The 27,535-nt window shown below is 37.5% G+C and overlaps 1 protein-coding gene across 1 annotated transcript in view; it reads left to right on the plus strand.

The window, feature by feature from the left end:
- GALNT2 (polypeptide N-acetylgalactosaminyltransferase 2) overlaps positions 1 to 27,535 on the plus strand; it is a 92,320-nt gene that overhangs the window by 44,918 nt on the left and 19,867 nt on the right. The window contains exons 2-7 of the mRNA XM_082047840.1: positions 5,695 to 5,785; positions 12,185 to 12,338; positions 17,020 to 17,118; positions 17,697 to 17,764; positions 18,610 to 18,675; positions 21,570 to 21,691. Coding sequence (XP_081903966.1) covers positions 5,695 to 5,785; positions 12,185 to 12,338; positions 17,020 to 17,118; positions 17,697 to 17,764; positions 18,610 to 18,675; positions 21,570 to 21,691 — 600 coding nt within the window. The remainder of the gene's footprint in view (positions 1 to 5,694; positions 5,786 to 12,184; positions 12,339 to 17,019; positions 17,119 to 17,696; positions 17,765 to 18,609; positions 18,676 to 21,569; positions 21,692 to 27,535) is intronic.

Consider the following 27,535-nt stretch of genomic DNA (forward strand, 5'->3'; position numbering starts at 1 on the left):
ATGTAAGAAAGCTGGATTCATTAGCTACAGCAAGAGAGAGTTGGAGTCTCATTTCTGAAGACCTCTTGGAAGGCAGCGAGCATTGGGTCAGAAAGCAAACCACTGCACCGGACTCCGTTCTCTGCTGAAGGTTCTCCTGGCTTAGGAGGAACTGGCACTTCAGAGCCTGCTTAGCTAGTCCATGAGCATCTAATGTGATGTCTAATTAAAAGATTGTAAGCTGAATTGGGTGGAGTGGGAAGAGGAAGATATTAAGTGCCAGCAGTAGCAAAGAAGATTGGGCTGGGACTGCACCTGTGGCTTAGGCAGCTGCCTGACTCTGCCTGGCTCTGAGTCCTTTTCTCACAAAACTGAGCTCTGTAAGGAGCCTTCATGCTTGGTTTAGGCATCTGAAGTGTAGCAGGCATTAAACTGTGGCAATGCCAAGTGCTGCTCTACATAACATCAAAGTGCTCCTGTGTGTCTGGCCCCGAGTACATGATCAGAAATATATGAAGTGCTGAGAGGAGTGTTGTCTGCAGCAAGAGCACCCCTTCCAAAATCATCAACTGGTTTGGTCTGTGCTCCATGATGCAGTGAAGTCTTGTATTAGGCCAGCTGGATCAAATGATGCTCTTTGAAGATGCTGCCAGTATTCAGTTTCCTCTTAGAAAATGATGAGTAGAAGAAAATCTGTCTGCAGTTGGCCCTTGGCCAACATCTTGAAAAGTAAGTATCAAAACAGATATTAAACCTTAGTGTGTATTTTGTCCCAGTAAGCCACATTTGTCAGTTATTTTATCTGAGTGCGTGCTACTAGGGCAAGTAGAACTGTGTTTTATTCTGTGTAATTCCCTGCTTTGTATTCTGCGTGAACTTTTTTCAAAAGTTGTGCTGGTACATGATGATGGGCAAAGCAGTTGGTTTGATGTGTCTAGGATGGCTGGATGGTGTTAGCCCTTGGGTAGCCCTGTGCGTTAGCCTGTAAGATATTTTTACCTGGCTTGCTGCCATTTCCATGGAAGAGCCGGTGAGCAGCCATCCAGGTAGCATGTGGTGTAGTCACAGTTCCCAACCACCTCCTGTGCCCAGAAGTTGCATGTTGTTCAGCATCTGGGTTGTCTGTGAGAGGAGCAGCTGGTACGGGAAGCACACTCACCTCCCACTTCAGATGTTTCCAACCACAAGAGCTTTGCTGAAGTCTGTGTTGACTTGCCACTTGTAAGGCGTGTGATGTCTTAATATATCTAATGATGTTATATGTTGGTAAGTTGTTCTCTTGTTGATAGGAAGCCCGTGTAGGATAGAAATCTCTGCTATAATGGGATCTAATACATAGCAGTTAAATGTCAAATCTGTGATACGCGAAGCTTTAAAAGAAAAAAGAGGAATGAAGGAAAGAAATAGGAAAAACAGTAGTGATTTAAGTGTGTTTTATGCAGGAGCAATACCTAGGAACTTGGATCAGTTTAATATATTTTTTTGGGGCCAAATGAAATACCAGTTGACAAAACCTTAATTGCTTTGCGATGCTTGTAAGGAGCATAGTATTCAATGCAAACAAATACACAGAGACCAGAAGGGTAAGTGGTTGGGAAGATCTAAGTAATAGTAGTGGAATTATCCGCTAATGCACATCTGCGTATAATTACAGCTTTCTAAACTCCAATGGCACTAATCTTAAATTTATTGGTGAATATGATTGTCGTGTTGTAGATGCGTGGAAATGCTATAAAAATGTGTTTGAATCTTGCTTTGCATTTGTACTACCTCATCCTCCCTTTCTGCACTCCAGTCAGAGCAGCTGCAAATATGCAACTAATCATTTCATGAAACAATTTTTTTGAGACTAGCTCTTCAACACGGAGTTTCATACGGTGTCTTTGTCATATCTCAAATTCAGTCTACAGCATGATCTTAATGGAGTGGGTGGGTTGAGCAGGAAAAGTGATAATAGCAAGATTTGTAGACTGATGTAGGCTTTCTGGGACATAGTGTTTACCATATCCTTAAATAAAATGTTGCTGCTTTTCAGTGATTAATCAGTCTAAAAAAAACCCTGTATTTTTCAATCTAACTGTAATTACTTGGGGTTATGGCTTGCAAGAAGTGTTTTTAGCAAGCTGGTAAATAAATGTGCATCACCTTAACTTCTGAGCTCTTCAAGTAGCAAAGGTATTTAGATAATTGAATTTAAAAATTACATTTAATTTAGGTTTACTTGATAGAGATTACTACAATACTGTTGTAAAGATTTCCCACTGAATGGAGTTGAAACGTTCCAATTTTGTTTGTATGTCATCTGGTACTGAATTGGGAATTAATGAGAAACAGTGACATGATGTATAAAAGGAATGTATGCCAAATCCCTGCAACATGTGCATTGTAGCTGGCATGTACTTATTGGATGTTGCCGTATGTGTCCTGGCCTGAGAAAAATAACTGCAGGAATAACAACCACAAATATATTACTTTAGTGGTGTTCCACGTGCGTCTATTGTTTCATTAGTATCCCTGCTAGTTGGCCAGCTAGCATTTTAATAAGCTCAATATGTTTGTCCAGGTGTATTTACAGCATTTACATGTTTAGATTGTAGCCTGATATTGTCAGCTTTTATAGTATGTCAGGAAAAAGGTATTTTTTTAAGTATTAAGTACTTATAGTATAAATAGTATTTTAATATAGAAAAAGACATTAGCCTTTTCTTTTTAATTTTTATTCATTAAAACTCCCTTTCGTGCTCTCATGATTAAAGAGCTGTGCCTCCTTTTAAACTGTTTCAGTTGCTTTCAGTCTTGCCTTAAGCTTAGCTTTTTTGTGTGAATTACTTTTGTTGGTACAAGCATCATTATCTTCTACCAAGATTACTCATCCAGTGCAAGTGGCTTTTTAAGATCACATTAGAAGTTGGGATTTTGTTTCACTCCAAGCAAGTTGAAAAAGCAACTCTCTCCTTTGATGACAACACAGGAATGTCATTTGACCATATGATTCATTCATGTATTGCACGAAATTAACATGCTGAAGCAATTTACAGCTAGAGATGTAAAGAAACTGGTTGTATTTATGTCTTTGGTTTTAGTGTATGCTTTGTTCTCCTTTTGTGAACTTGAGTTCTCACTAAAGGATATAACATTTTCTTTGCCCCTAAAATGTGGGTTTCCCACATGTACTTTCCAGATGCTTTATTGGGTGAAAAGTTAGTGCATACAACAGAACATCAGTTTTAGCCAAGTAGTCTATAAAGAATTAAAATAGGCTTCTTTTGGAGAAGAAAAACACCACAAAGCCCTAATCTAGGACACAAAGGTTCAAGGTTAATATCGATACTCTGCCATCACTGTGCTGTTTTATAGGGAGTCCCAGGAGGCAAGCTGAACATCCAGCAATCTGTGGTGGAAACCTGCACCCTGGCAGCTTGGATCCCCTCAGCATGTCTGAAGGCTGGAGCCAAGTAGTTTCCTAGAAGCCTCAAATTTACAAGAATTCAAAAATGCATTTAGCTATAAGATCGCTAAATCTAACTTTGCCTTCAGTAGTTTGTTTACTAAAAAAACAAAGTCATGACAATGAAACCCAAAGTGCAAGAACTTGATAAATAATCATGTGTAATGGTACATGCTCCTCAGCTAGGATCAATCAGAAGGCAGAGTTTTCCCCTAAAGACTCAAAGGGAAGGGAGAAAATGAGGAAGGATTCTTTTCTTTTTTTTTTTTTTTAGTTACAGGAAAAATCCTTGCGATTTTTTTGGTTGCTCAATATATCTTTTGTGTTTACTTTTCAACTTACGTAGGCAAGTGGAATTTTGCAAAGCTCAACATTCTTATTGGGAAGATTTTTCTTCCAGCTACAGTTGATACTGGCACTTATTAAGCATTTCCATAGTGTTGCTATCTTTAAAATGGTGTACAAAGCCATATAACTAGTGGAATACAACTTTCTGGAACCACAGAAAGCTTCTGTTACAATGTGCTGATGGGACTTGGTGCACAGTGACAGGTAATTTCCCTCACCAGCATGAATGAGCCATGATAATTTTCTTGGAATATCTTGTGTGCTTTTTTGGTGTGTTTTGTTTTTTGTTTTTTCCATTTTTGAGTCTTTCTTTAAGCAAAGTTATTGACCTTCACAAGGCTCAGTGGCCCAAAGCATGTACCAACGTGGTGAAATGTAGTATAAGAATCTGGACAAATTTATTCTCTCTGGTATCCTCAATGCGTGATGCTATGAAAAACATGCATCTGTGGCATTTCATTTTTAACTGACTTAGTGCTTGTATGGCTGGCTTTCTCTGAAAATGGTTAACAATAACAGAAAAGCATCAGTATTCAATTTCATATTTCAGTATTTTAGAAATCTGATGCCTTTTTTCAACACATTTCCAAATATTAACGCCTACTTAGTGTAGATACTTAAGCTGAATTTGCATTGGAAAATTCAGACATGCCTGAGGACATGCTGAAATGATATAATTTGTGGTTGAAATGTTCCTAAACATACATTTGGCCTGTTCCAACTACTTAGTATTCTACCTAAAGAATTCCCAGATGCAGCTCAGGAGCCAGGATGGCAGGGACAGCTTGCAGTACCCAGTTTGTACACCCTGTGCTGGAGACTCTCTGATTCCTACAAGAAATACAAACTGTTCTGCACTGCTTGGCTTTGGAGCCTGGTAATTTTTATAGGTGCGCTTATTGATTAGTATAGGCATAGTATTCTTACATGATGTTGTAAAGGTGTTTTGCTGAGCAGGGTTGTGCAAATACAGCCAGTATTATAATTGGGACTTGTTCAGTGCAGATGTAGAAGAGGAAACAGAATTTCCTTTGGCAAGTGTGCAAGAACTACACAAGTTGCTGGCACTTTAATCAGTTGGCTAAGTATAGTGTGCAAATCAGAATAGAGTTGCTAATTGTGTGTACGTATATACACACATTTTTTTAAGTTACCCTTTTCTCTGCTTCTTCCAAATGTATAATGGGATAATTCAAGCTTCATATCTAGTATTTTTGTGGTAATGAGCATAAAAGAGTGTATGTGTGGTTTTCTGTTGATGAAAGGAAAATGAGATTTAAAGATTCAGAATAAGTGTTGGAAATTGGAGGTGGGTGGGAGATGAAACTTTTCCCCTCTCTAAATATTATAAATATTACTGGAATCACAAATCTGGTGGAGTTGCTTGTGAAGCCCAGAATAAGCTATGCTGAAATGAACACATGAAAAAGCTGTTGAAGATATTTTGGAAGGTTTTTTTTCTTACAGTAAGGCTGCACTCTGGATATAACTGCTAGATAACCTGACTTCTCTTTTTCATGGAACTTTCCTGTTTAGGCTGTTACTTGCTACAGTAGGGTTTTCTTCAGGTTTTGTTTATGTTTGTGTCTGCATTGCTTACTTAAGCATTACTGACTTTAAAAAAAGTGTATATATATTCCATCTTTGCTAATACATTTCCTTCATGAACATCTAATTTTCCAAATAAGAATTGATGCATAAATTAAATGCAAAAGCCTGTCTTAAGTTTTTGTACTTTTTTTTTTTGTTTTTCAAGTAATTGAGGAAATAATTATACTTCCTCTTAAAATCTGAAGCTACAACTCTTGGACCACTTCATGAGTTTAAAATCCACGAAACTCAGTTATTGCTGTTTGCTTTGAAAACATAAAATTGAAGCGATTAAGGAGACTATTTTAAAGATTATGTACTTTTTGCAGGAGGACCCAAATGATATCGACCCCAAAAGGAAAGATGTGCGTGGCAATGTTGTGGAGGACAAAGCACAAAGTGTGGAGACACTACCTCCAGGTATTGCAGTACTGTTTGTTATGAAAGATCCATAGCTGTAAAACATTTATCCTTGAAAGCCATAAAACACAACAGTTGTTCTGACTCGAGTAATTCTTTGTAGTTTGGAACTGCTAGGATTATTTTAGCAGCATGTATTTCTCTTTACTTAAAGCTTCAGCTTCCTTAAGTCTTAACTGCTTCACCACTTCTTTGGGTTTAAAACCACAGAGAAAGTGACTCTTTGCTAGTATATTTGTCTTGTGCTGCACTATGTTTGAGGTGCTGTGTAAGCCTTTGGTACAAAACTTGGTGCGTTGTTCTTGATGAATGGTGCTTGCAGGCAACAGACAAGTCTATTCCAGACTCTGCTGCTGACTGAAGCCAAGGTTCATGCTTTTTTGGTTTTGTCTACCTTTTGATGTGGCAGATTTTCCTGAGTCGGGGGGGATGGCATACCTAATTTTTCGTCAGACTTGCTCACTGTTTGTCACATGCTGGCAAATAACAGAGCAACATGATTTTTGTTTTATTCGAGGGAAATGGTCTAATGCCTTGAGGATGAGCTAGGAAATCAAGTGTTACAGAATCATTTCATGTGACTGCTTCCATCAACTTATTTTGCTGTTGAACTATTTCACATCAATGAGATTTAATATAGCTGGAACTGAGGTACTAAGGAATACAGAAATAGTAAAATGGATTTGAATATTTTACGCTGTATTGAAAAAGTTTACCATACAAGGACAACCTCTGATCAGATAGCTTCACAATATGTTTTACAGTCTTCTTCTATTAATGCTAATATTTGGCTTATGAATTTGTCTTAGCCAAACATTTGAAATACTATGAGGTCTTGAAGAAAGAGCTGACCAAGGTAAACTTTCCTTTAAGCAGCTGGAAACTTCCATCCCCAGTCATGTGTGAGGTATGATTTTGTTTTACAGTCTTAGACTCCTTGTGCAGTATAAGCTGTTTGACATTCATGGCTTTTTTTCCTGTAGCCTTTGGCCTACCTTGTCTTAACTGCTTTCTGGAAAGGGGAACCAAGACTCTGGCTATATATACATGCTTTTTTGGCAAAACCTTTGTGTATGAATTGGGAAATAAATCCTAAGAAGTTGAAGAGTCTGGCTTATTTAACTTAGTTTCTGGCAGATTTTTTCAAGTATTTTTTTCCCTTAACAGAAACCTCTGTCAATATTGTTACTGTGATTATAGGTCAGCCAACTTTGCACTGTCCAGCTACTATTCTTATTTCCCCTTTTTGAATGTTTATGTATTCTAGGCCAAATCCAGTTCCTATAAGACCTTCCTTTCCCAGTGGCCCTAAGTAGCCATTTGAGTATCAAAAGAACTGGGAAGTGTCACAGGTTGAAAGGGAGAGATACCAGAAGCTGGAAGAGTTGAAGCTAGAAGTAAAATTAATTGTAAAGTAGAACAGATCAGGGCCTTTTTTTCATTTTATCTGTTGGTCAGGAATCTCTTATGGCTTTATATTTAACAGGCAGGAGAATCTTTGCAGTATAGTAGTATGAGAGTCTCAAATCAAACATCAAAGGCTACACAGATGGAATTATGCACTCTTAAAACACAGTGATCAAATTTTAGGAGGGCTTTGTTTCAAAACTTTCTTGCTTTTCCCCTGAGGTTAAGAGACCCATATTTTAGGTTCAGCATTATGCACTATAGTATCTTTCAGAACATCTCAGAGTTAAGTAATTGTTTATTATCACTATTTTTAAAATGGCTTTATATAAAAGATAAAACTGTTTGTGTGTGGTGTTTTTTACCTTCTGTACATCAGAGTGTATATATCCTTTGTCATTGGGTTACTTTTTTTTTACACGCTGCAAAAGTCTGTCTTGCTTTGTGAAAATAGTGGTGTTAGGTCTTGTTTAATAGTTAAAGAGCAGCCTTGAATTATCTATATGGGTAACTAAAACAGAACTACATAACCAGTTTTCTGTGATGACAGTTTTCTACTTATTTCTGTAAGTAAAAATAATCGTGTTTATATCAAGTATCCTACTGCTTTTAAGCTGTACAGAGTCAGTAAAAGGGAATGCAAGCTATTTAGGAGACTTTTGTATCCATCCATTCCTATTCTTTGTTGCCTTCCACTTGGTTGCATGCAGATATGTTATGCTTTTTTTTTTTGTTTTCTCTCTTCTATCTCACTTCAAGCTGCTCTTACTATTATCGGATTTTTCCCTAGAAGGTCTGATTCATATTGCACATGGTCGACAGGGCCTTCTGCTGGAGCTGGAGCCAGGCTTTGCCTCCTTCCTGGCTCCTGAAGCCAAGTTCACTTGTTCTTATATTCTATGGAATGCCACTCCTTTTCAGTAAATATAGCCCTACGAAGCTGTCTCCTTCCTTTCTTCTTGAATTTATGCTCTGTTTTCTGGATTAGTGTTTCATTTGCTGATTTTAAAAGGCTTTGGAAATGTTAAATGGTAAATGATACATTTTAAATTATTTGTATCAAACTCTGATAGAAACTGGAATGGAGTAAAAAGTACCAAACTACCACTATTTTAAAAATACAGCTACTTATTACAGAGCAAAAACAATCAAAATGTGCTTCCTATTTGAAATCAACCAGCTTATTATTAAAAATAATAGCAGTGAATCACACTATTTTTGATTGCCTTCTCTAAGACTTCAGAGTTGGGAAATACCTGGGACAAAAAGAAGCAGCTTCACTGGATTTCACCTTTCCTTGTTTCTATTCAGCCCCTCAGTCTCAGAGCAGTCTGTAAAATAAGTGCTGCTTGTCAAAACCAAGTTTAGCCCTGCAGCATAACCCTGGTTCCAGGTTCTTAGCCAGTTCACTGATTTTAATTTTTTTTGTTTTGTTTTTTGTTCCCACCCCCATGTAACTCTAGTAGCAAACTCTGCAGTTCATTTACTTTTGAGTTTAAAAGATTCATTTATTGTCATGTTAGGTCTTAGTACAGCTGAACACACATTTGCTTGAATTTGAAGTTACAAACTTGCTTGATTTAAGTTTGAAAAACTGTAGCTGCACTTTCTGATGCTCATTCCACCTGGCAAAGTCATTTAAACTTGGGAAACTACAGAGCCAGCCAACTCCCCAGAAGGAATTAAATCAAACATGCTTCTATTTGTGTACCTCAGGGAACCATACAACAGAAACAGTACCTATTATTGGAAAAGGTTTGTTACACCACTTCTCACTTCAAAATTTAGTTGACAAATTGTCAGAAATACAAGCTTTTTAGCAAAACTAAGTCTGAACAGTCTGCTTTAGCTTTGGATCAGCCTTACATTTCCCAGCAGTTAACTTGAGCCTTTGGCACTTGTAACCATGTGGGGCAGGCAGCCCACATTGCACATTGTAGCTCATAGAGAGAACAACCTGTTTAATAAGAATGACTGGGACACCATCACCCTTATCTCTGTGATGCCCTTATGGCCTCTTTGCTACTCTTTCCATGGGATGGAAGGCACCTGGAGGAGTGGATGGGGTGGCAGTCCTGAAGCAGGCAGAGCATTAAAATCTGTTGGAAGTTGGAGTGTTTGAAAGTTGAAAGTCCTATATAAATGCATTTTAAGTGTGGATTTTGTTTTGTAAAATTCAGTAGAATCTTTATTTGTAGGCTGGAAACACAGTGACATGGCATGTCCTGTATTTTAGGAAATATTCAACCTGTGTTCCAGATTGAAGCTATATTATAAACTAGAAGCACAGGTGATAATATAGTTTAGTTACCAGCGAGGTTACAAAAAGCTTTGAGAAATGCTAAGGAAGAAAGTTACACAGGTAGATGTTCTTGTGATCTCTGTTTCTTCTAGTTTCCTGAAACAAACCACTCTTGCATTTTGTACAGCTTTGTTGCAAGCAAGGTTTGGTGTGATTTTTGTAAATAACTCTGGCTTGGGTTATTTGTAGTGTGGTAGCTGCCTGACATGTAATCTTGTTTCAAAGTAAGTTTCTGGAAATACTTTGAAGAAAGAACTTGAAAGGCTAAGAAGAACTCTTGGCAGTCTGTGGGCTACCAACAGCAGCTGGAAAGTTTCCTTTTTAGAGTTCTTTCAGTAACTGGAATAGGAAAATTGGTAATTCTCCATCCAGTTATTTTCCTGTAGTTTTCCCTCTGGGGTACTTCACCAAGTGTCTATTAAATCTTTTGCAGTCTGTTTTTGTTTAACTGTCTAGGTCTGTCTTCCGTGTGTGCATGTGCATGTTTTAACTTCTTTGGGATGATAATTCAGATGTAAAAATAGTTACTTAGTATTAACTGGCTCGTTCTTAAACCAGTAATCCAAAACTATGGGCACTTTTTTCTTACTCTGTGACTTGACTTGGATGTTGGAAGTTTCTTAAAAACCAGCCAAACCCAAATCAACTCCTCCCCAGCCTTGATATTTTTGCCTTACAACCTCCACTACCATCTGATAACTAAATCACACCTTAGGTCCAAGTTGCTCTTGTAGATGAGGTCCTTGGATGATCCTGACGTTTTAGGGATTTTTAATCAATTTGGTGGTGTTTGTCTGGTTAAACAACATACAAGTATTTTGTTTAATGGTGGAAAGCATTCTTTCAATATCAGAATCTTCTAGTGGGAGTTAATGCACCATAGTTGGGGCATGGCTTATGCATAGAAAGCTGTAAGGGACACCTGCCTTAGTTTCCATGCTGTGCAGGTTGAGAGAGAAGAGCAAAGACAAACCTTGAAACATCCAAGCAACCTCTGACTCTTGTGAATAGCTGCTTGAGTAGTATTTCCTCTATGTATATCAGCTTAGTTTAGGGTATGCCTGAGTTATCTTTAAAAGCTGAACTTGAATGGAGTGACATGTCTGCAGTCTGATGCTTCCTGACCTTAATTGAAAGTAGCTCAAACTGCGTATGAGTAGTTACGAAAACAGTGAATGTTAACTCCTCTCGTCTGTAGTAAACAGTGGCCGCAAAAGATGGATTTTGCTTTGTATGTTTTTTTTTAATGCCAACAGCATACTGTGTTCAGCACATCATGCTTGCAGGAGATTCTGATACATGTCCATCTTAAAACAAGAACGTATTTATTGCATTAGAATCACAGAATGTTAGGGATTGGAAGGGACCTCAAGAGATCACCTAGTCCAATTCCCCTGCCAGAACAGGAACACCTAGATGAGGTTACACAGGAATGTGTCCAGGTGGGTTTTGAATGTCTCCAGAGTAGGAGACTCCACAACCCCCCTGGGCAGCCTGTTCCAGTGCTCTGTTACCCTCACTGAGAAGAAGTTTCTTCTCAAATTTAAGTGGAACCTCTTGTGTTCCAGTTTGAACCCATTACCCGTTGTCCTGTCATTGATTGTCACCGACAAGAGCCTGGCTCCATCCTCCTGACACTCACCCTTTATATATTTGTAAACATTAATAAGGTCACCCCCTCAGTCTCCTCCAAGCTAGAGAGACCCAGCTCCCTCAGCCTTTCCTCATAAGGGAGATGCTCCACTCCCTTAATCATCTTTGTTGCCCTGCGCTCAGAACTTGAGCTCTGATTTTAGTTAAAGATGATATGTTTGCTGTAGGTAGCATACATTTGTTTGTAAATAGACAGAGGTAAGAACTGATAGTTTAAAGATATTTGGTAACTATACCATTGCTTTACACTAGAAGATGGCAAAAATCTTGAAATTTCATTCTTGGGGCTGGATGCTAATTAAACTACATTTCTGTGTCAGTGCCACAATCAGTCACATTATACCACAGTCATTGTTAAAGAGGGATTAATCTCTGAATCAGTTCTGAGTGTAGAGAAGGTTGCAGTTGTGTCATACTGGAGAGTGACCTAGTGCTGTGCCTACATGAAATACTGTTTTTTGAGAATAACCTGATCTTGTACTTCTAAAAAGCCTGTTCCTCAAATAGTTTGATTATAACTGACTGTGTTTTTACTTCTGTAATGAAACAGTAAATTAGAATGTAGTGTCTTTGAAGCCTGGACTGAATCTTGAAAAGTAAATGTTTCTTGAATAACTTCATAGCCAGATCATCTGCCATATTAATGCCTGTCAATATGTGTTCATTTTTGTGCAGGTTTTTGTGTGTGTGTTTTTTTGTGTTTGTGTGTGTTTGTTTGTTTTATGGAAATTGTGGTAGTTGGCATTAAGAAAAACAACAAACAAAACAGACAAGATGAGGCATGGTCTGGTGATTACTTGTATAAACTGAGATCCATAAAATTGTTCAATTTTATATTAATTTGCAGGATGTTATAGAAGAATTTAATACACAAAAGTGACTGCTATACTGTTGTTAGTAACAATGCTGGTGAGGTTTAATTACTTTGTTGCAAAATTTAAAAGCAAACTATTTCTTCACTTATGTTTGGATTGCTGAATGCTGTTCTTTATATTGCAAAGATTAAATTGGATATTTTCCTGGTTTTTGTATTTTAGGAAAAGTTCGGTGGCAAGACTTTGATCAAGATGGTTATGTTGGCGCTACCATGGTGCGATCTGGTCAGGATCCATATGCCCGGAATAAGTTCAATCAGGTAGAAAGTGACAAACTGCGAATGGACCGAAGCATTCCTGACACTAGGCATGATCAGTAAGTGCCAAACTGAGCCATGTTTGACTTGGCTTAACCTTTTTGTTTTTACGGCTTTTGAGCAGCAGGTGTTTTTTCAAAAGCAAAAGATCTCCAGCTTTCAAAATGACAGGAACAGTGAGCTCTGGTGCAATCCCTGAACAGTGGGTTAAAGAACAATGAATCTTATTCAAGTTTTTCTGTTTCCATGACTTCTGTTGGTGTGTATTCTATAATCCAAACTGATGCTGCATTTCAGTCTTTTGTTCCTGTTTATCTGATGGCTTTTCTTGGTTTCTACATTTGTGTCTTTCACTGTGAGGATGATCAAACAGTAGAGCAGGTTTCCCAGAGAAGATGTGAAGTCCCCAGGCTCAGGGATATCCGAAGCCCAGTGCGCAACCTGCTGTGGCTGGCCCTCCTCTGAGCAGGGAGTTTGGACGACAAGATTTCATGGGGCTCCTTCTGATCTCAGTCTCTCTATGATTCTGTTCTTTTAAGTGTGTGACATTGTCAACTTCAGGCCTAAAAGAATTCATTTATGCACACCCTGGTGAACACAGGACAGAATCACACTTCAGATGCTTAAAAACTTCTGCTACGTAAGGCTGCTTGTGCAGATTCAGGAAACAGTATACTTCAGAGTAAGGAAAAGTATTACTTTCTTGTGGGTAGGGAAGACTTAAATTTAAAAAAGGGTTTAAGTGACTTACATTAACCTTGTTTAAGCAGAATTATTAGTATTAAAGTTGCTCATTAGGACTTCCATAACTTTAAAATAACAAAAGCAGGTTGAACTTGGTTTTAAAAACTAGGTGAGCGTATTCTCAAAGCATAAAATTAGCCAGCTTTGCGTAGCTAATTTGCCTAACTAATTCTGCAGTTTGAATGAACTTCGCAGCTCTGTAGGTAAAAGCAGCTGGAGGAGACACCAGGAGAGAGAAAAGGAAGGTGGCTGGTTTTCCTCTATAAAGTTCTTTAATCAGGAATGGTGTAGAAGAGGAGACCTGTATAGAAACTCAGACACTTACAAGGGTTTTAAAAATGACACAGTATAATAGTATGGTTTTGGATTCCTTTAAGCATATGATTTGTAGATAAAGCAAATATTGTATAATTTGCCATTAATTGAATGGAAAAGTAGGAAGAATCTACTGTTTCACTTATTGCCATAAAAGCAGTGAAAAGTCTGATGCCCATGGTGTACTGAGGAGTTTAAAATGACTTTTGAATTTTCTTCGTCACTTATTCATTTTTTCACAAGAAACACATTCTAACTTCTTAGAACAGGTATTTTCCCTCAAGAGCAGAGATTAGCCACCAACTTACAGAAGCTTCTGTGATTCAGATATGCTGAATTTGGAGTTTTTCTAGGTATTTAATAACCTCTGATGGGACTCTAACAAAGGAATACTCTCTTCTGAGAAGAATTCAAATGAGAGATTAGAAGAGACAAATTATGTTACAGTGGCTGTGTTTGTTTTAACTGTCTGTGTCATGATTATATGCTGACTTGCCTGTGATTTTTCACTAAATGGAACTCGAAAAGTACCCTACAATAGGGAGAGAGATGTTTCTGTGGAAAGGCTGTATCTGTGCTGTGATTATTGCTGAGACTTTGCCATGGAGCAGATTTAAGTGCCCATCAGTCTGTAAATGGCCATCTTTTTAAAGAAAAAAAACCAAACCAAGTAACCAAATCCAAAACTGAAGCTATCGTTCCTGCAAATTGCCCATGATGCTTTTCCTGCCATTTTGTAATTAGTTTTCCTTCTACTTTGGCAAGGGTATTTGCTGCAGAAACTGAAAAAATCACATGAAATATTTGTTTGGGAACTGTCCAATGGAAAGATCAAGAGCAGTAGCTGTGGGAAGAAGAATATGTTACAAATCTGAGCACATGACACTTGGAAGCATGTTATTTTCAAAAAAATTGGAGGCAACTAGGTTAAGATTGACATCTCTTACGGAGCTGCTAGGATCTCTTTCTTTAAGGAAAGAAACCTGAATGAGGGAACACTTGTTTCTGCTTAAGCAGCTTTTCATTACTTGTATTGATGTGTCTAAGAGCCTGTTTGACTTTAAAATAACCATTTAATAATACTATTTAATTGCTGGAATTTTCTAGGCTATTTAGAAGCAGTTTATCAGGATTCTACATTCGATATGTAAATGTGTGTGCAGTTATGCTTATCTTTTAATACCGGATTGTTTAGTCAAGCTGGACAAACCTTTACTAGCATCAGGTTAAGACCAAAGTTTTCTGCTTGCTTTTTGTGAAAGCCTGCCAGCAGTACTAGAAACTACTTTGATTCACCTTTTTGAGCTGTTTGCCTTTATTTTAAGCAACGGGAAGAAGTGAGAAGCAGGCAGATAGAATATAAGAAAGGAAGCAGAGATAGGTTGTCTGAGCAGGAATGCATATTCTCACTCCAGCTGATGCTCACAGCTGCCTCTTGCAACAGCTTTGAGAAACCTCTGGGTTTCCTTCTGTTGCAGTCTGTTTAGGATGTGTAACTGAGAGCCGTTGCTGTCATGGTAGATTTTGGAGATCCACAGAGTGTCACAGTTGTAATAGGAAACTTCCAGAGCTGTCCTCCTGTCAGTGTAAAGTAGTCCCCCAAGTGGGATGAAGGGTGAAATATTCCAGTTTTTTCTGGACCCTTGTCCATCTTGGTTACTTTGGACCTGTGGTTTCTGGTCACATCTCTTTACTTGATGTGTTGGCACGATTCTTGGGAATTACCCTGTTTTCTTTCTTATTTGGCAACTATTAGAAGCTTCTGGGCTCACACTTAAGTTTTCTTCTTGAGTAGAGAAGAAGCAAATGTTCCTGTCTCTTTGGTACCCACATATTTGTTGAGGTGAATGTTCTCCTTGCACTGAAGCAAGAAGCACACTGGCATTCGCTCTCTGATTTCAAGTGGGTATTTCTGTCAAAAAATGATTTAAACAGGCCACAGAGATTTCAGAAAATTTGTTAACTGTAGTGACACAGATTTCTGGGGAAAACAATGTACTTTTCATGTTTTAATTGATTTTTATGTCCTATGCTAAGCTTTGAAGGTCTAGACTGAACTTTTCAGTTCCAGTTCTCTTTTATCCAAATCTATTTTCTTATTCTGTGTAGTAAAATTAAGTGGTGTAACTTTGAAGAAGGAAGGTCTAATCTCTGTGCCAGAAGTGCTGACATTTGTTTCTTTGGCTTGAGTTTCAACTGTGGCACTATTGACACAGCAAAATAGGAGGACTGCTACTGAGTCAGTTACAGCAGGGAGTTTTGAAGAGCTGAGACCAAAAATACTCAGTGGAACATTTTTCCAGTTTTATTTGGATGTTTATAAATCTTAATTTTTCCCTCAGAAATATGCAGTAGTGCTCTTCTCTTGAGTTTTTTTTAGAATTGAGAGGCTTCATTGCCTTGAGTAATTCTACCCTGAGTGGCTCAAGTACTCTCATCTGCCAAGAGATCACTATAAGTTTAATGTGACTTTAAAAATTATTCTAATGCAAGTGCCTCACATGATAACTGCATGCACAGTAGGCCCAGCCTCTGTGAGCAATTTGAAAATTAACAGGAAAAAAACCCCAATCTTTTTTGGTGCACAATAGCTGAATGTCTTGTAGCTGTCTAGATGAATTGCCAGAAGCTCACAAAAGAGAAGGTCTTAACTCTTTCCAGGAACGCAGGCACGTTTGGTGATTTCTTCCTTCAGTGCTGGTTGCTGCTGGCAAAGCCGTCTTGTACACCTGCCATTTGAGAAACAAAGCTAGATAAGGCAATTGTGGGCTTGGCATGGGCTTTAGAACTTTAGATAGCAATGTAACTTGCCTCTCTTCCTTTAAGAGCTAGTTTGGTTAATACTGCACAGAATACAGAATTACTTGCTGATTGTGTATGTGTATACTAGCTGGTTTTATCCCCTCTGAAGGCAACTAGGCCTGTTAAAACTCTACCTCTAATTTTAAATAAAGGATGTGTGAAGAAACACATCACAAGTGTATGTTACTGCATGAATGAAAATCACTATTGTGACCTGTCAAACTGTAATGCTTTCAGCATGAACTTGATCTACAGTGTTTTCTAGTACTGTTTGTTTCTAATACAATGAGAGCAGTATCCTTTTTTTTCAGGTTTATTGTCAGTGGACTTAAACAGATGAACTTTATGTAGTCCTTGAGGAGGTATTTTGGGATTTGCTTTTTTTTGCTTTCTGTAATAATTTCATGCTACTTGAGGTGATGGAAAATCAGTTGATATAGACAAAAACTTTCATTATCTTTATGGTTTAGAATGATGTAGTTCTGTGTTTAGTTGGCTCAATGTGGTCACAGCTAGCTTTGTTTTTCAGGTTCTGAATATTACAATCCTTGCAACTTCTTATTAGAACAGAAAACTGTTTTTATCTATGAGCAACACCAGGATGATACAGGAACTTTAAAAATGAAGGGAGAAGTGAGCATGTGCCATTCTAAAGAAGACATGGTAGCCTGTGAACCTGGGCATTTTCATTGAAAATATGCTAATTTGATTAGATTTGTTGAATGATTTTTAAACTAAAATAAGCACTCTGGTTTCATACTCTTATGTGAAAGGTTCTTATGACATACTACAGTGATGACTCTTCTGAACCTGCCAATATCTGACACTGCCACCTCAATCTGGTGTGTACTAAGACAGCTACCAAATTATGTCTTCCAGGTGTCAACGGAAACAATGGCGGATAGATTTGCCAGCCACCAGTGTGGTGATCACCTTTCATAATGAGGCAAGATCTGCTTTGCTTCGAACTGTTGTCAGGTACACCTAAGACAGACCTTGATGATTTTTTTGTTTTGTTTTTTCTCTCTCCCGTGAAGGCCATTTGCTCATGTCAGATAATAGCTTATGATAAAGGAGGGAGGTAACAATCCATCATGCTTTTCTGAAATATTTGTAGAGGGAAAGCTGAGCATTAATTTCATTTGTGCCTCTAATTCTTATGTGCTGAAATAGTGGCATTAAACGAAATTGCTTCCCTTAACTACAAATGCATGAAAGTGTGGAACCAATTAGTACATGATGTTTGGAGGTTGGCTATATAACTAGTTTCAAGAAGAATTCAGCGATGATGTGTTTTCAGGGAATATTTGACCTGCAAGACTTCCATGTTACAAGTTGTCTAATCCACCCATTTCTGGAGGCTGGAATTTGGGGGGGAACAATCCTACGTGTGTCTCTCTTCACAAATGCTTTCTGTAGGAATAAGTCAATAGCCGTTCTTGAAGATAAGATTCTTGGCTGAGTTCTACTATGACTTAGTGAAGTAACTGCTTTTATGACATTGTTATGAAAAGTTAAGACTGCTTAGTATTGAATATTTTTTTTTTATGTTTCAGTGTCCTTAAAAAAAGCCCATCACATCTTATTAAGGAAATCATACTAGTGGATGACTACAGTAATGATCGTAAGTACTTTTGCAGGGTCGTAACTTTATTTAGTTGATTCTGGTAACACTTTCTGTATGTGCTAGTAGGTGACTCAGTTAAGAACAGGTCACGTGAACAGGAGTTTGCAGACACTAATCCAAAACCAGTTCTTACTTCTGTCATACCTGTCCTTGTGGAAATGTAAAGAGTTCTGATAAATACTTCAGATATATTTTATTACTTCCTGCTAGCTGAAGGAGCAGAGTATATAATTGAAAACAACCTTGACATAGTATGTTATCTGATGTAAAAATAAAACCTGTGATGCTTGCACAAAATATTTTTGTAGCACTGCTTTAAATGTATTTTTATAAGTACTAAGACATCGCAATACAAACTGGAACACTTGAAATGGACCTATGAGCAACATTCCTTAAAGGATTTTAATGTCTATATTTGCATTGTTACTTTATGGCTACTTTAAGATAGTTTTAAGCTTTAATGTTAGTTAAAAAGTGAACTTTCTTATATGCAAATAAAGCGATTTATTTAATCCTATGAAAGTTCTTTTTCTTATGCAATGGAGAAAGTAAGCAAAAAGAACATAATTAAATAAAAATATTTCAAGAGTGCAAAATTAAATTAGCTTTAAATAACATTATAGGGTAGCAATTTCTTAGCCTGGTAACTTTTCTTTATTTCTGGTGAGACAAGTAGGTTTTTATTTTTAAGCATATGTCTTGTATTTAACTGTTTATGACCTTAAACATTTTATACTACAAAGTTTTTGTTTTTCTTTGAAGACAGCCTCTCTTATGCTGTATTTATATATTATATTGTTCTCATATATTGATTTTTTTTAAATTTATTTTATCTTTTAAAGCTGAGGATGGTTCCCTCTTGGGAAAAATAGAAAAAGTGCGGGTTCTTCGAAATGATCGCCGAGAAGGTAGGCTTAATCTGAGGAGAGTATGATACAAATTCCACTGTGCTGCCTTATCTGTTAATCTGCATCAAGTCTTTTCAGGGAAGATTCTGCTATATATTCCATATTGGAGGGGGAATTTTCACTTTGTAAATCAATTTGTTGGGGAAGGAATTAAACTGCATTTGTACAAGTAAAAAAAGTAATTCTGATTAATTCTGTATTGCTTTGTGTGCACTTACCCTTTGTTGGCTTTCATCAACTTGAGAAATTGGCTTTTACCCTCCATCTCTCCTTTCTCTTACTGTACTGAATCTTCAGTTAGGCTGCTCCCGTTGTATATAAGCTCTCACTGTAAGCTATGAAAGTTTGAAACCATCCAGCTTAAAAATATCCCCTTTTTTTGCTGGTTCCCTTATAGAGATCATTTTAAGGATCCAATTGATGGACCGCCCAGCAAAGAGTTTGGTGAACTTGAGAGGGTTTGAACAGCCAGGAGGGCTGGGGTCATGTGTGCGTGTTTTACCGAAGCCAGTGTGCCCTGTAACAAACTGATCTTAGGTTTTTGTTTTCTTCTTTGTTGCTATGTAAATTATGGTCTCATATCACTGACCCCTTTGGTCCTGGCTGTGGAGCTTAAAGTATTAGGTACAGGCAACTGTTACTCTACAGCTGTTTGAAATAATAACTGAGAGTTGACAGTTGAGATAGCTGACTGAGTTAGCAGAAATGGGCTTGTCTGTTTTTATAGGCACTGTATCTTCTAGGCTGCCAGCCTGGCCTGGCTGGGGCAGATAGAATCATCAGATTGTCAGAAACTGGAAATGACATGCACAAAACTTGTGATGTCCCATAATTAGTTATTGCAAACTGATGGGCTTTTAGTGTTTAGGTAGTTTATTTCGGATATACTTGTGAAACAAGGCTTGTTAGGAAAGCAGGCCTCTTATGACATGCTGTGATTGTGGGGTTCTGATCAATACAGCACTCAAAGATGGAGGTAATAGTAATGGAAACATGGAATAATGTAACACTTTTTTGATTATTTTTTTTTAATAATTATTGATATTAACTTTGTACTGCATATACAGATGAAATGAATTTCCATTTGTACTTAAAATATGTATCAACATATCAGAAAATGAAACAGGTTTTGATAAATCTCTTACTGTGTCAGAAAAGAAAATCTATTTGCAAATTGAAGGCACAGTACTGTCTTACTTGCTTTTTTTATGAGGTTAGGATTAAATTATTACCTGTGGGATCTACTGCACTGTTTATAAAGTTTTGCCTAGGCATGTATATGTGTAACCAGGTGATAATTTTTAAATTAAAATATTTTAAGATTTCATTTGATTGTTAGCTTGTTATGGTTGAGTTTTATACTCACCTTCCTTTTCATTCTCAAGCGTAGGCTGATACTGATATCTTGAATACATATAAATTAAAATACATATAAATTAAAATTTAAGAGAATTTGTAAAATCAACGAGTGTGTAAGACACAAAGAGTACCACGTTAGTATGAACAACAGAGGAAAGCAGTGTGTTTTAAATAAAAGTTAAAGAAAGGGGAAGTGTCTGTGTAGGGGATGACATTGACTGCCTTGCTTTCAGAAATGTGTGATGGTAGATTTTGGTCTTATCTGTAGGACCAGAGTTTGTTATGGGAACAGATGTGTTTTGGGGGGCATGGTAATTTGTGAATAAATGTTCAAGGGAACTTTCTGAAGTCTCTGTAAGCCTGAACGTGTTTGTACTCAATGACTACGTGGTCACCTCAAATTTTGGGGAGAAAAAATTGAAATTATAAACATTGTGTGTTTTCCATGGAACTTGGTGAGAAACAATGTAAAGAGGGGTATGGGGGAAGTAATTACTTGACTTTGGTCTTGAATGCACAATTAAATAAATACATTTTGAAAAATGCTAGAGAAAAATAGGGAGGAAATTTGCAAAGAAATGGGAGGAAGCTTGCTATTTTCTGTATTGGAGTAAACGGTAGGATGTTCTGGGGTATCTATAAAATATAGCAAGGGGCTTTAAGGAATGGCGAGATCATCCAATGAAATAATATTCAAAAGGAAGGAAGGAAAGGAACAGGGCAAATAAGTGAGATGTAGAGAAGTACCTTTTGGCTTTACCAGAAGTTTCTTCCTAAAGGAATCTTTGTAAGATAAGATTAAAAAACAATGCCCCCCCCCCCACCCCCCAAAAAAAAACACAAACAAAAAAACCCAAACAAACAAACAAAAACCCACAAACAAACAAACAAAAAACCACACAAAAAACAAACCCAACAACCAACCAACAAAAACCAAAACAAAACCACAACCAAAATAATCCACCAAACCACAAAACGAGAGTTGCAAGAAACACAGGGAAAAGGCAGTTGAAAGGCCTGGGGGGAAGGCTCCCAGACATGAATTAATGAAGCATGGTTATTTCTGGAAGAAGTTGGTAAAAGGACAGACTCTGATGAGAACTAGGATAGGGGGGCAGGAAAAAGGTGAGTAGGATACGTTAATGATGGGGCTTTTCTCAATTCTGTTGTAGAACTGGGAGAAAGGTGTTCATTTCAGGGCTGATCTTGAGTAACATCAGTATAAATACCACTTATTGTAATGCAGACCCAGCTGTACTTGTGTACCACTTTTTTGAAACGCTACTTAAATTCTTCCACTTAAATCAGATTGAAACCCGTAGGCTGGGGTGCAGTAGGTTGAAAGCTTCCAGGCTGTTTGCTGTGAAGTCATTTCACTGAATTAGTTAACTAGATTCTCATTTTGATAATGGAACTTGTGTGTTTGTCCTGAGTTAGAGTAATTTAATTCACTACTAACTTGGAATGCAATATTTTCTCACTAGTGTTGACTGTTTTCCTCAGTAAGTACTTTAATGTTTTATCTTCACTTTCAGGCTTGATGCGCTCCCGTGTCAGAGGGGCAGATGCAGCACAAGCGAAAGTACTGACCTTCCTGGATAGTCACTGTGAATGCAACGAACACTGGCTGGAACCACTTCTGGAAAGAGTAGCTGAGGTTAGTAAAGAGTTCTTCTAAAGTAATTTCCTGAAGGAGTAGCTTTAAAGTTTAAAAGCCATCTGGTTTATACTACATTAATTTTATACATTTTTCAAAGGAAGATTTTTCTCTGAAGTGAGTTGATAGACATGATTGGAGTGCTCTGTGATTAAAACCTACTTTTTGTTCATTTAATCTGTGAACACAGGAGCATAAAATGTTAATATTTATTATTATCTTTACAAGCAATTCACAACTATGCTGCTTAGGTTCTTTAGGGACCTCAGTAAGTTCTGAAAATCTTTAGAGCAAAGTATAGTTCTCCTCAACAAATATATCTCAATGTAATTCAGTTTACTTGAGTATTTATGCCCCATTAAGATTGAGTGTGATAATAGGAGAGAGGTTGGGCTGTGAAACCAAAGTTCTCATGGAAATTAGGAGGGACTGTGTGCTCTTAGCTTCTGTAAAAATTCTTAGTTTGTGTCCTAGAAAAGCAATTGAGAAGATTGAGAGTGAAAGTATACAGTTTTCTCCAGGGGTTGATTATACTTGTTAACATGCTCTGGAGGAACTCAGTTGAAGTGGAAAGTGAATCAAGTGTGATCCCAGAAAGCACTGGGGAATGCTCAAGACAGAGTCTTTCTTAATTTCATTTTCTTTCTGGCAAACTCCCCTTCCTGGAAGGGCTTCCTTTCAAAATGCTTCTGTAAAAAATGATTTTGCTAAGCTATTCTGTCTTATAAATGCACAGTTCTTCACTTATTGTCCCTATACTTCCCATTGCATTTCCTCAAAAAGGACAGGGAGGAAATAAAGTAAAACCCATTTACTCAATATGCAGATGGAGAAGCTATCAATTGATGTCTGATATTCCTTATGCTGTTTGATTCTATGATGCTTTACTGCGTATTCCAGAAATACTGTAAGTCGCCTAAGACATATCAGCAGTTAAAATCCTATTTTGGAGTAGAAATAGCTTTAATCTGCTCAAACCTGGGCACTACTAAAGTACCTGGAGCCTACATAGCCCTTGAGTGTGAGTAACATAGAACTTGCTTCTATTTTTGTGTTTGTGTGAAGTGTTGCAACCTCAAAAGAGTTGGGGAAATTTCTTTATTAAGTAGGAAAATAAACTTGAAGGCATTAAATATACCTCAGAAGGACGTGGAATGCTTGCAGCTAAAGCTCTAATAGATTCTAAGATGTGGAAACTGGTTTTGAGCCTTTTAGTGTGAATGGTTTGAAGCATCTACCTGTTGGAGAAATCAGAATGAAATGGTAGCTTTGATCAACAAACCCCTGCTTTTAGCAAGACAGCTGTTTTGCCATTTACCCTGTTTCTTGTCTATGACTTATTTCAGGGCATACTCATTTAGCTTTCTCTAACTGATCTGGGATATGAAAAAGTGCTACCTTTTCATCATAACAGAATGTAAAACCTCTTATTGATTTGCTAACAATTTTGCGAACATCCAGCATTACATGTGGTATAACTTGGGTGAAACTGGTGTATATTTTACTTCGTGCAGCATCTACTTTTTAGCTGCACATGAATTATTAGATCCTTCAATACTTGCTCTTCACAATTGTCAGCATGATACACACTAAGCATGTGTGCCATTTAATAGTTTTCAGCTGAGTGAATACAGTTTTCCATTCTTAAAAGCTTGATGTACTGTTAAATAAGTAAGTGGTGTGGGATTCTAGTTTATTTTCATCTGGGGAGATTCCTAATTTAACAGGTGTGAGGTTTGATAAAGTAGCTTCTAAGCTTTCTGCTCATTCTAATAACTAAGGTATGGATAATGTTTACATATAGTATATGATAGTTCTTTGTTATTGTAAATTGGTTTTGTTCATAGTGCAGACAGTATGTTACTTGATGTTAATTGGCAGCATTTTCTTGATAGTCTCAGTGACAAGAAGCTGAATAAAATGAACTCGTTTCTGCTCTGGCCTCAAAGGTAACTTTTTCAGGTCAGGGCTACTATACATTCATACAGTGTTTTCTGATGTGATGCTGCATCTCTTCTGTATGTGGTGGAGAGCAAGGCTTTTTTTTTTTCTTTTTTGTTCCAGAGTTGCCCACTTGGCATTTAATTCTGTTTGAGTTTTGTGGGATTAGTTGTGTGTGTCACAATATGAAAATGTATGGCTTCCAAGAAACAGCCTGAATTGAATCAGTTCTACAATGTTCTATCTGATGTGCTATAACCACTTTAGAGAGCCATGTCTTTGACCTCTTGTTTGTGTTAAGAGCACCTGAGGCATCAAGCTCTCCTCTCCAATTGAAGGATGATCCATCCCACAGTTTTCTGTGAGATGATTTCCTGGTTAGATTATCTTTGTCTATTGACTGTGCTTGCTTAGCGTTCCCAGAGGGGTCTGACACTGCTGGGGTTTTTCTTCAGCAATTCGAGCAAAGGTTTAAAGCAGAAGTAACATATGTACAAGGTGAATATTTATGAGTTCATAACATGCAGATACCTGTGTAACCTGGAGCTGCTGTAGCTGCTCCTTCCTAGAGAATGGTTTCCTGCCTGATTCCCTAAGGCTGCCTTTTATGCCCTCTAGATTTGTGTGTGTGTGTGTGCTTGTTGGTATGGGGAGACTGAATAAAGAGCCAGTGGAGTTTTGATTCTCCTAAAATGTCAACATAGTAATAAGTATACAAAATCTTGAAAACATTGGTAACTGCTAGCTGTTTCATGAACACTTGTTTACTTGGCTTTTTTCCATTAATGATTTCTGGTCACTTTGTTCTGTTCTTATACCAGTTATATGAGAGAAATAAAAATTGGAAGATTCTGGTGCAGAACTGAACTTATCTGTTTTCATAGCATAGCTGTAAATCCAATATCATTCTTAGGAAGGTATTTTTAAACAGAAGATCTTAAAAGGAAGAAAGAGCTAAGATTAAGAAATGAGATGTGGATTCCTTTTTTATATGTCTCAGATGTGACCTTGAATGAGTCAACTTTTAACTGGCATAACGCTGAAAGGAAAATATTTTTATTTTCTCTTAGTCTTAAACTTGATCTTTGAAGTGTCTTGAGATTTTTCAGAGGGAGGAGCAAGAACTGTATGCAGAATTTTGAGGATAATTCCTGGTGATTTATGAGAACAGTACATAATAGTCTAACTCTCTAGAGCATACATAACCTCCTTATGAAATATTAAAACGAAGTAGTCTTCTACTAATTTCCAGGCACTACATACTTGCAGTATTCACATTATTTCTTTCCATTATCCTCACAAAAGAAACACATGGTTCACCAGTTGTATGTTATGTATGTAAATTATGGTGTCAACCCCTCAGAACACAATGAGATTACAAAAAGAAGAGTTCCTTTTTGCTCGTGCTTTTGTTTCTAAAATGCACGTCAGATTTCTAATTTAATCACACTATGGATAAATAAGTGTCTTGCTTTAGGATAATTTAAAGGAAGCAGATGCTTTTGAGTATTTAAGTGAATGAATTTCCTGCACTTCAGAGACCCAGAAGCTCTTTTTGGCAGACTCTGCATTAATAGCTTTGTAGCGCCCTGCAAAGCATCCCTGTAAGAATGTACAAATCTTTTGTCTGCTTTGCTGCCGAGTAAATCTATAATTTCAAATAATGGAAGGAACAGTATGTTTCCAAGCCAACAAAGCGTTGGTTGTACATCAAACTGAATGCTCACAGCCTGAGCATTTGTCTGTTGTAACAACCGTAAGTTGTTTAAGTAATAGTTAGGTGTAGCAAGTGGTGTTAGGATGATGTCGCACTGAGATGGACAGAACTAATCAGAGCAGCAATAAAAGCCTCAGCACGGGGGAGAGAAGCTGAAGCTCCATCTCACGTGACACCTGGTAGCTTGGGCAGCTTTCACCACCACATTCAGCTGTGCCAAGCAGAACCATTTGAGAAAATGCAAGTTTTTTTGTCAGAAAATGTTTTTGGAGATGGGTATCGATGTGTAAGCTGTCTGAGTTTCAGACAGAATAAGGAGGAAAGCTGGTCTCATTTTTGTATTTCATGCTGATGGATGTAGTGTGAATAACTGGTTAAGGCTGGATATCTTCTGTCTCATCAGTCTTTATATAAAGGCGTTTTCTAATTCTATCACTGGATATAGAATGCCTAAAATAAGGTCATGGGTGTACCTGAAGTTCTGTAGTGGTGTAGGGGGGCACACAAGCACATTTAGTGTTTTGCAGTTAAGGTGCAGTAAATCATAATTGCCTCCCAAGCGGAGCACAGCAAAACTGTATGCTTGCCATTCATTACAAACATGGACTTGGGCTGCAGCTCACAGAACAGGAGCTAAAGGTGTGACTGATGGGGAAACAGGACAGGTGGGTCATCTTTGTCTGTGTTTCTAGTTTGCCATAGACCAAGCTAATTAATACTTAGTAGCAGACCTGATTAGATGTTCTATTGCATTGCTCATAAAAACTGATATTTGACCTGGGTGGTGTAACTGCAGTGATACTTAAAAGGAATGTAGAAATCAGTAGTGAGCCTTTGTTTTTTAGCTTTGGCTTCAGTTTGTATTCTCTTGGGTTCTTTTGGCCAATACAGAAGTTATTGACCTTTTGCTCACTCAGGCCGAATTACTTAGTTGTTATTTACTAGGTCATTTGAGCTTATTAAAATAAACACAGATTGAATAATTAAGATTAAATAAATGAAAGCAGGTGTTTAATGTACTTATTGGACCAAGCAAAGAATTTGACTATAAGAGTTGCTTTTAAGTCTCTTGTGATGAGCTCAAGCTATTCCCATACTAGTTTGGTTCCAGTCTCTTCTGTATAATGCTGACTAGCAAGGGGGGATACATTGCTGAACTGCTGTTGAGAATGTATGTATTGTCATTTGAAGACAAACTTGTGAAATAAATTCTTAAAATGGCAATGTTTAGATTGGTAGGGTTTTTTTAACCATGACAATTGTTTCTCTATAACAGTTACTGAGATCTCCTGTTTTTTCAAATTTTTTTTTTGTATTCACAGATTTGATGATACACTGTTCCGAAGTTATCTGTGCTCTCTGAATTATGTTAAATTATGGAGCTCAAAATTTTATTTTGAACTCAAGCAAGATGTTCCATAAAATTAGAGTAGAAGTTTGCCTCACTATGTAAATGTAAATGCCCCGCAATAAGTCACAGAAACAAACTGGCTTAACCGTGATATTGCATTTCTAATATTAGATGAGTGCTTTTTTTAGGCTACTGATGTCTTGTGATCCTGCTGGTTGATGAATGTTGAGTTTTTGGAGAGACTTCTGGGTTTTTTTCTTAAACTATTTTGACAAAAAACATCAGCCAAGGTAATTAACCTCACTCAGAACAGTATACGAGACCATGGTTGGTCAGAGGAATGTGGTGTCTGTACTGCTGGAATCTTGGCTGCTGGAGATTAAGAGCATTCAGCAGTTTGAGGGTTTTTTTAGGTTCTCTTTCCTATCTAAGTATCTGATTGTGAAGTGTGATTCTTCTAGTGTGAAATGGGGTAGCATTAACCTAAGACTTTTCTGACTGCAGGAAGGCGGCCTAAGTGTTCCTTAAAGGTTGAAATAACAATAAGACCATAGTAGACCGCATGGCTAGAGATTTGCTGTGGAAAATATGACTTGCCTGGATGCTTCTTTTCTTTGAGCTGGTTTTAAAAGTAAGAATGGAAGCACTGTTTGCTTGACTGCCTTTAAAACTACAAGTTTGCTGCCTTCTTCAAGAGCAAGTCAGAAGAGGGCGATTACTCTGAGTAGACTGGATCAGAAAGGGGATTCAAAGCCACATCGTGTGGTTTCTGTTTTCTGCAGCAGGGCTGAGCGACGCTGTTCACAGCACTGGCTCTTCAGAGCCATCAGCTGAA

This window comes from Streptopelia decaocto (genome assembly GCF_964273445.1).
Source record: "Streptopelia decaocto genome assembly, chromosome: 3".
In the NCBI taxonomy this organism is placed as follows: Eukaryota; Metazoa; Chordata; class Aves; order Columbiformes; family Columbidae; genus Streptopelia; species Streptopelia decaocto.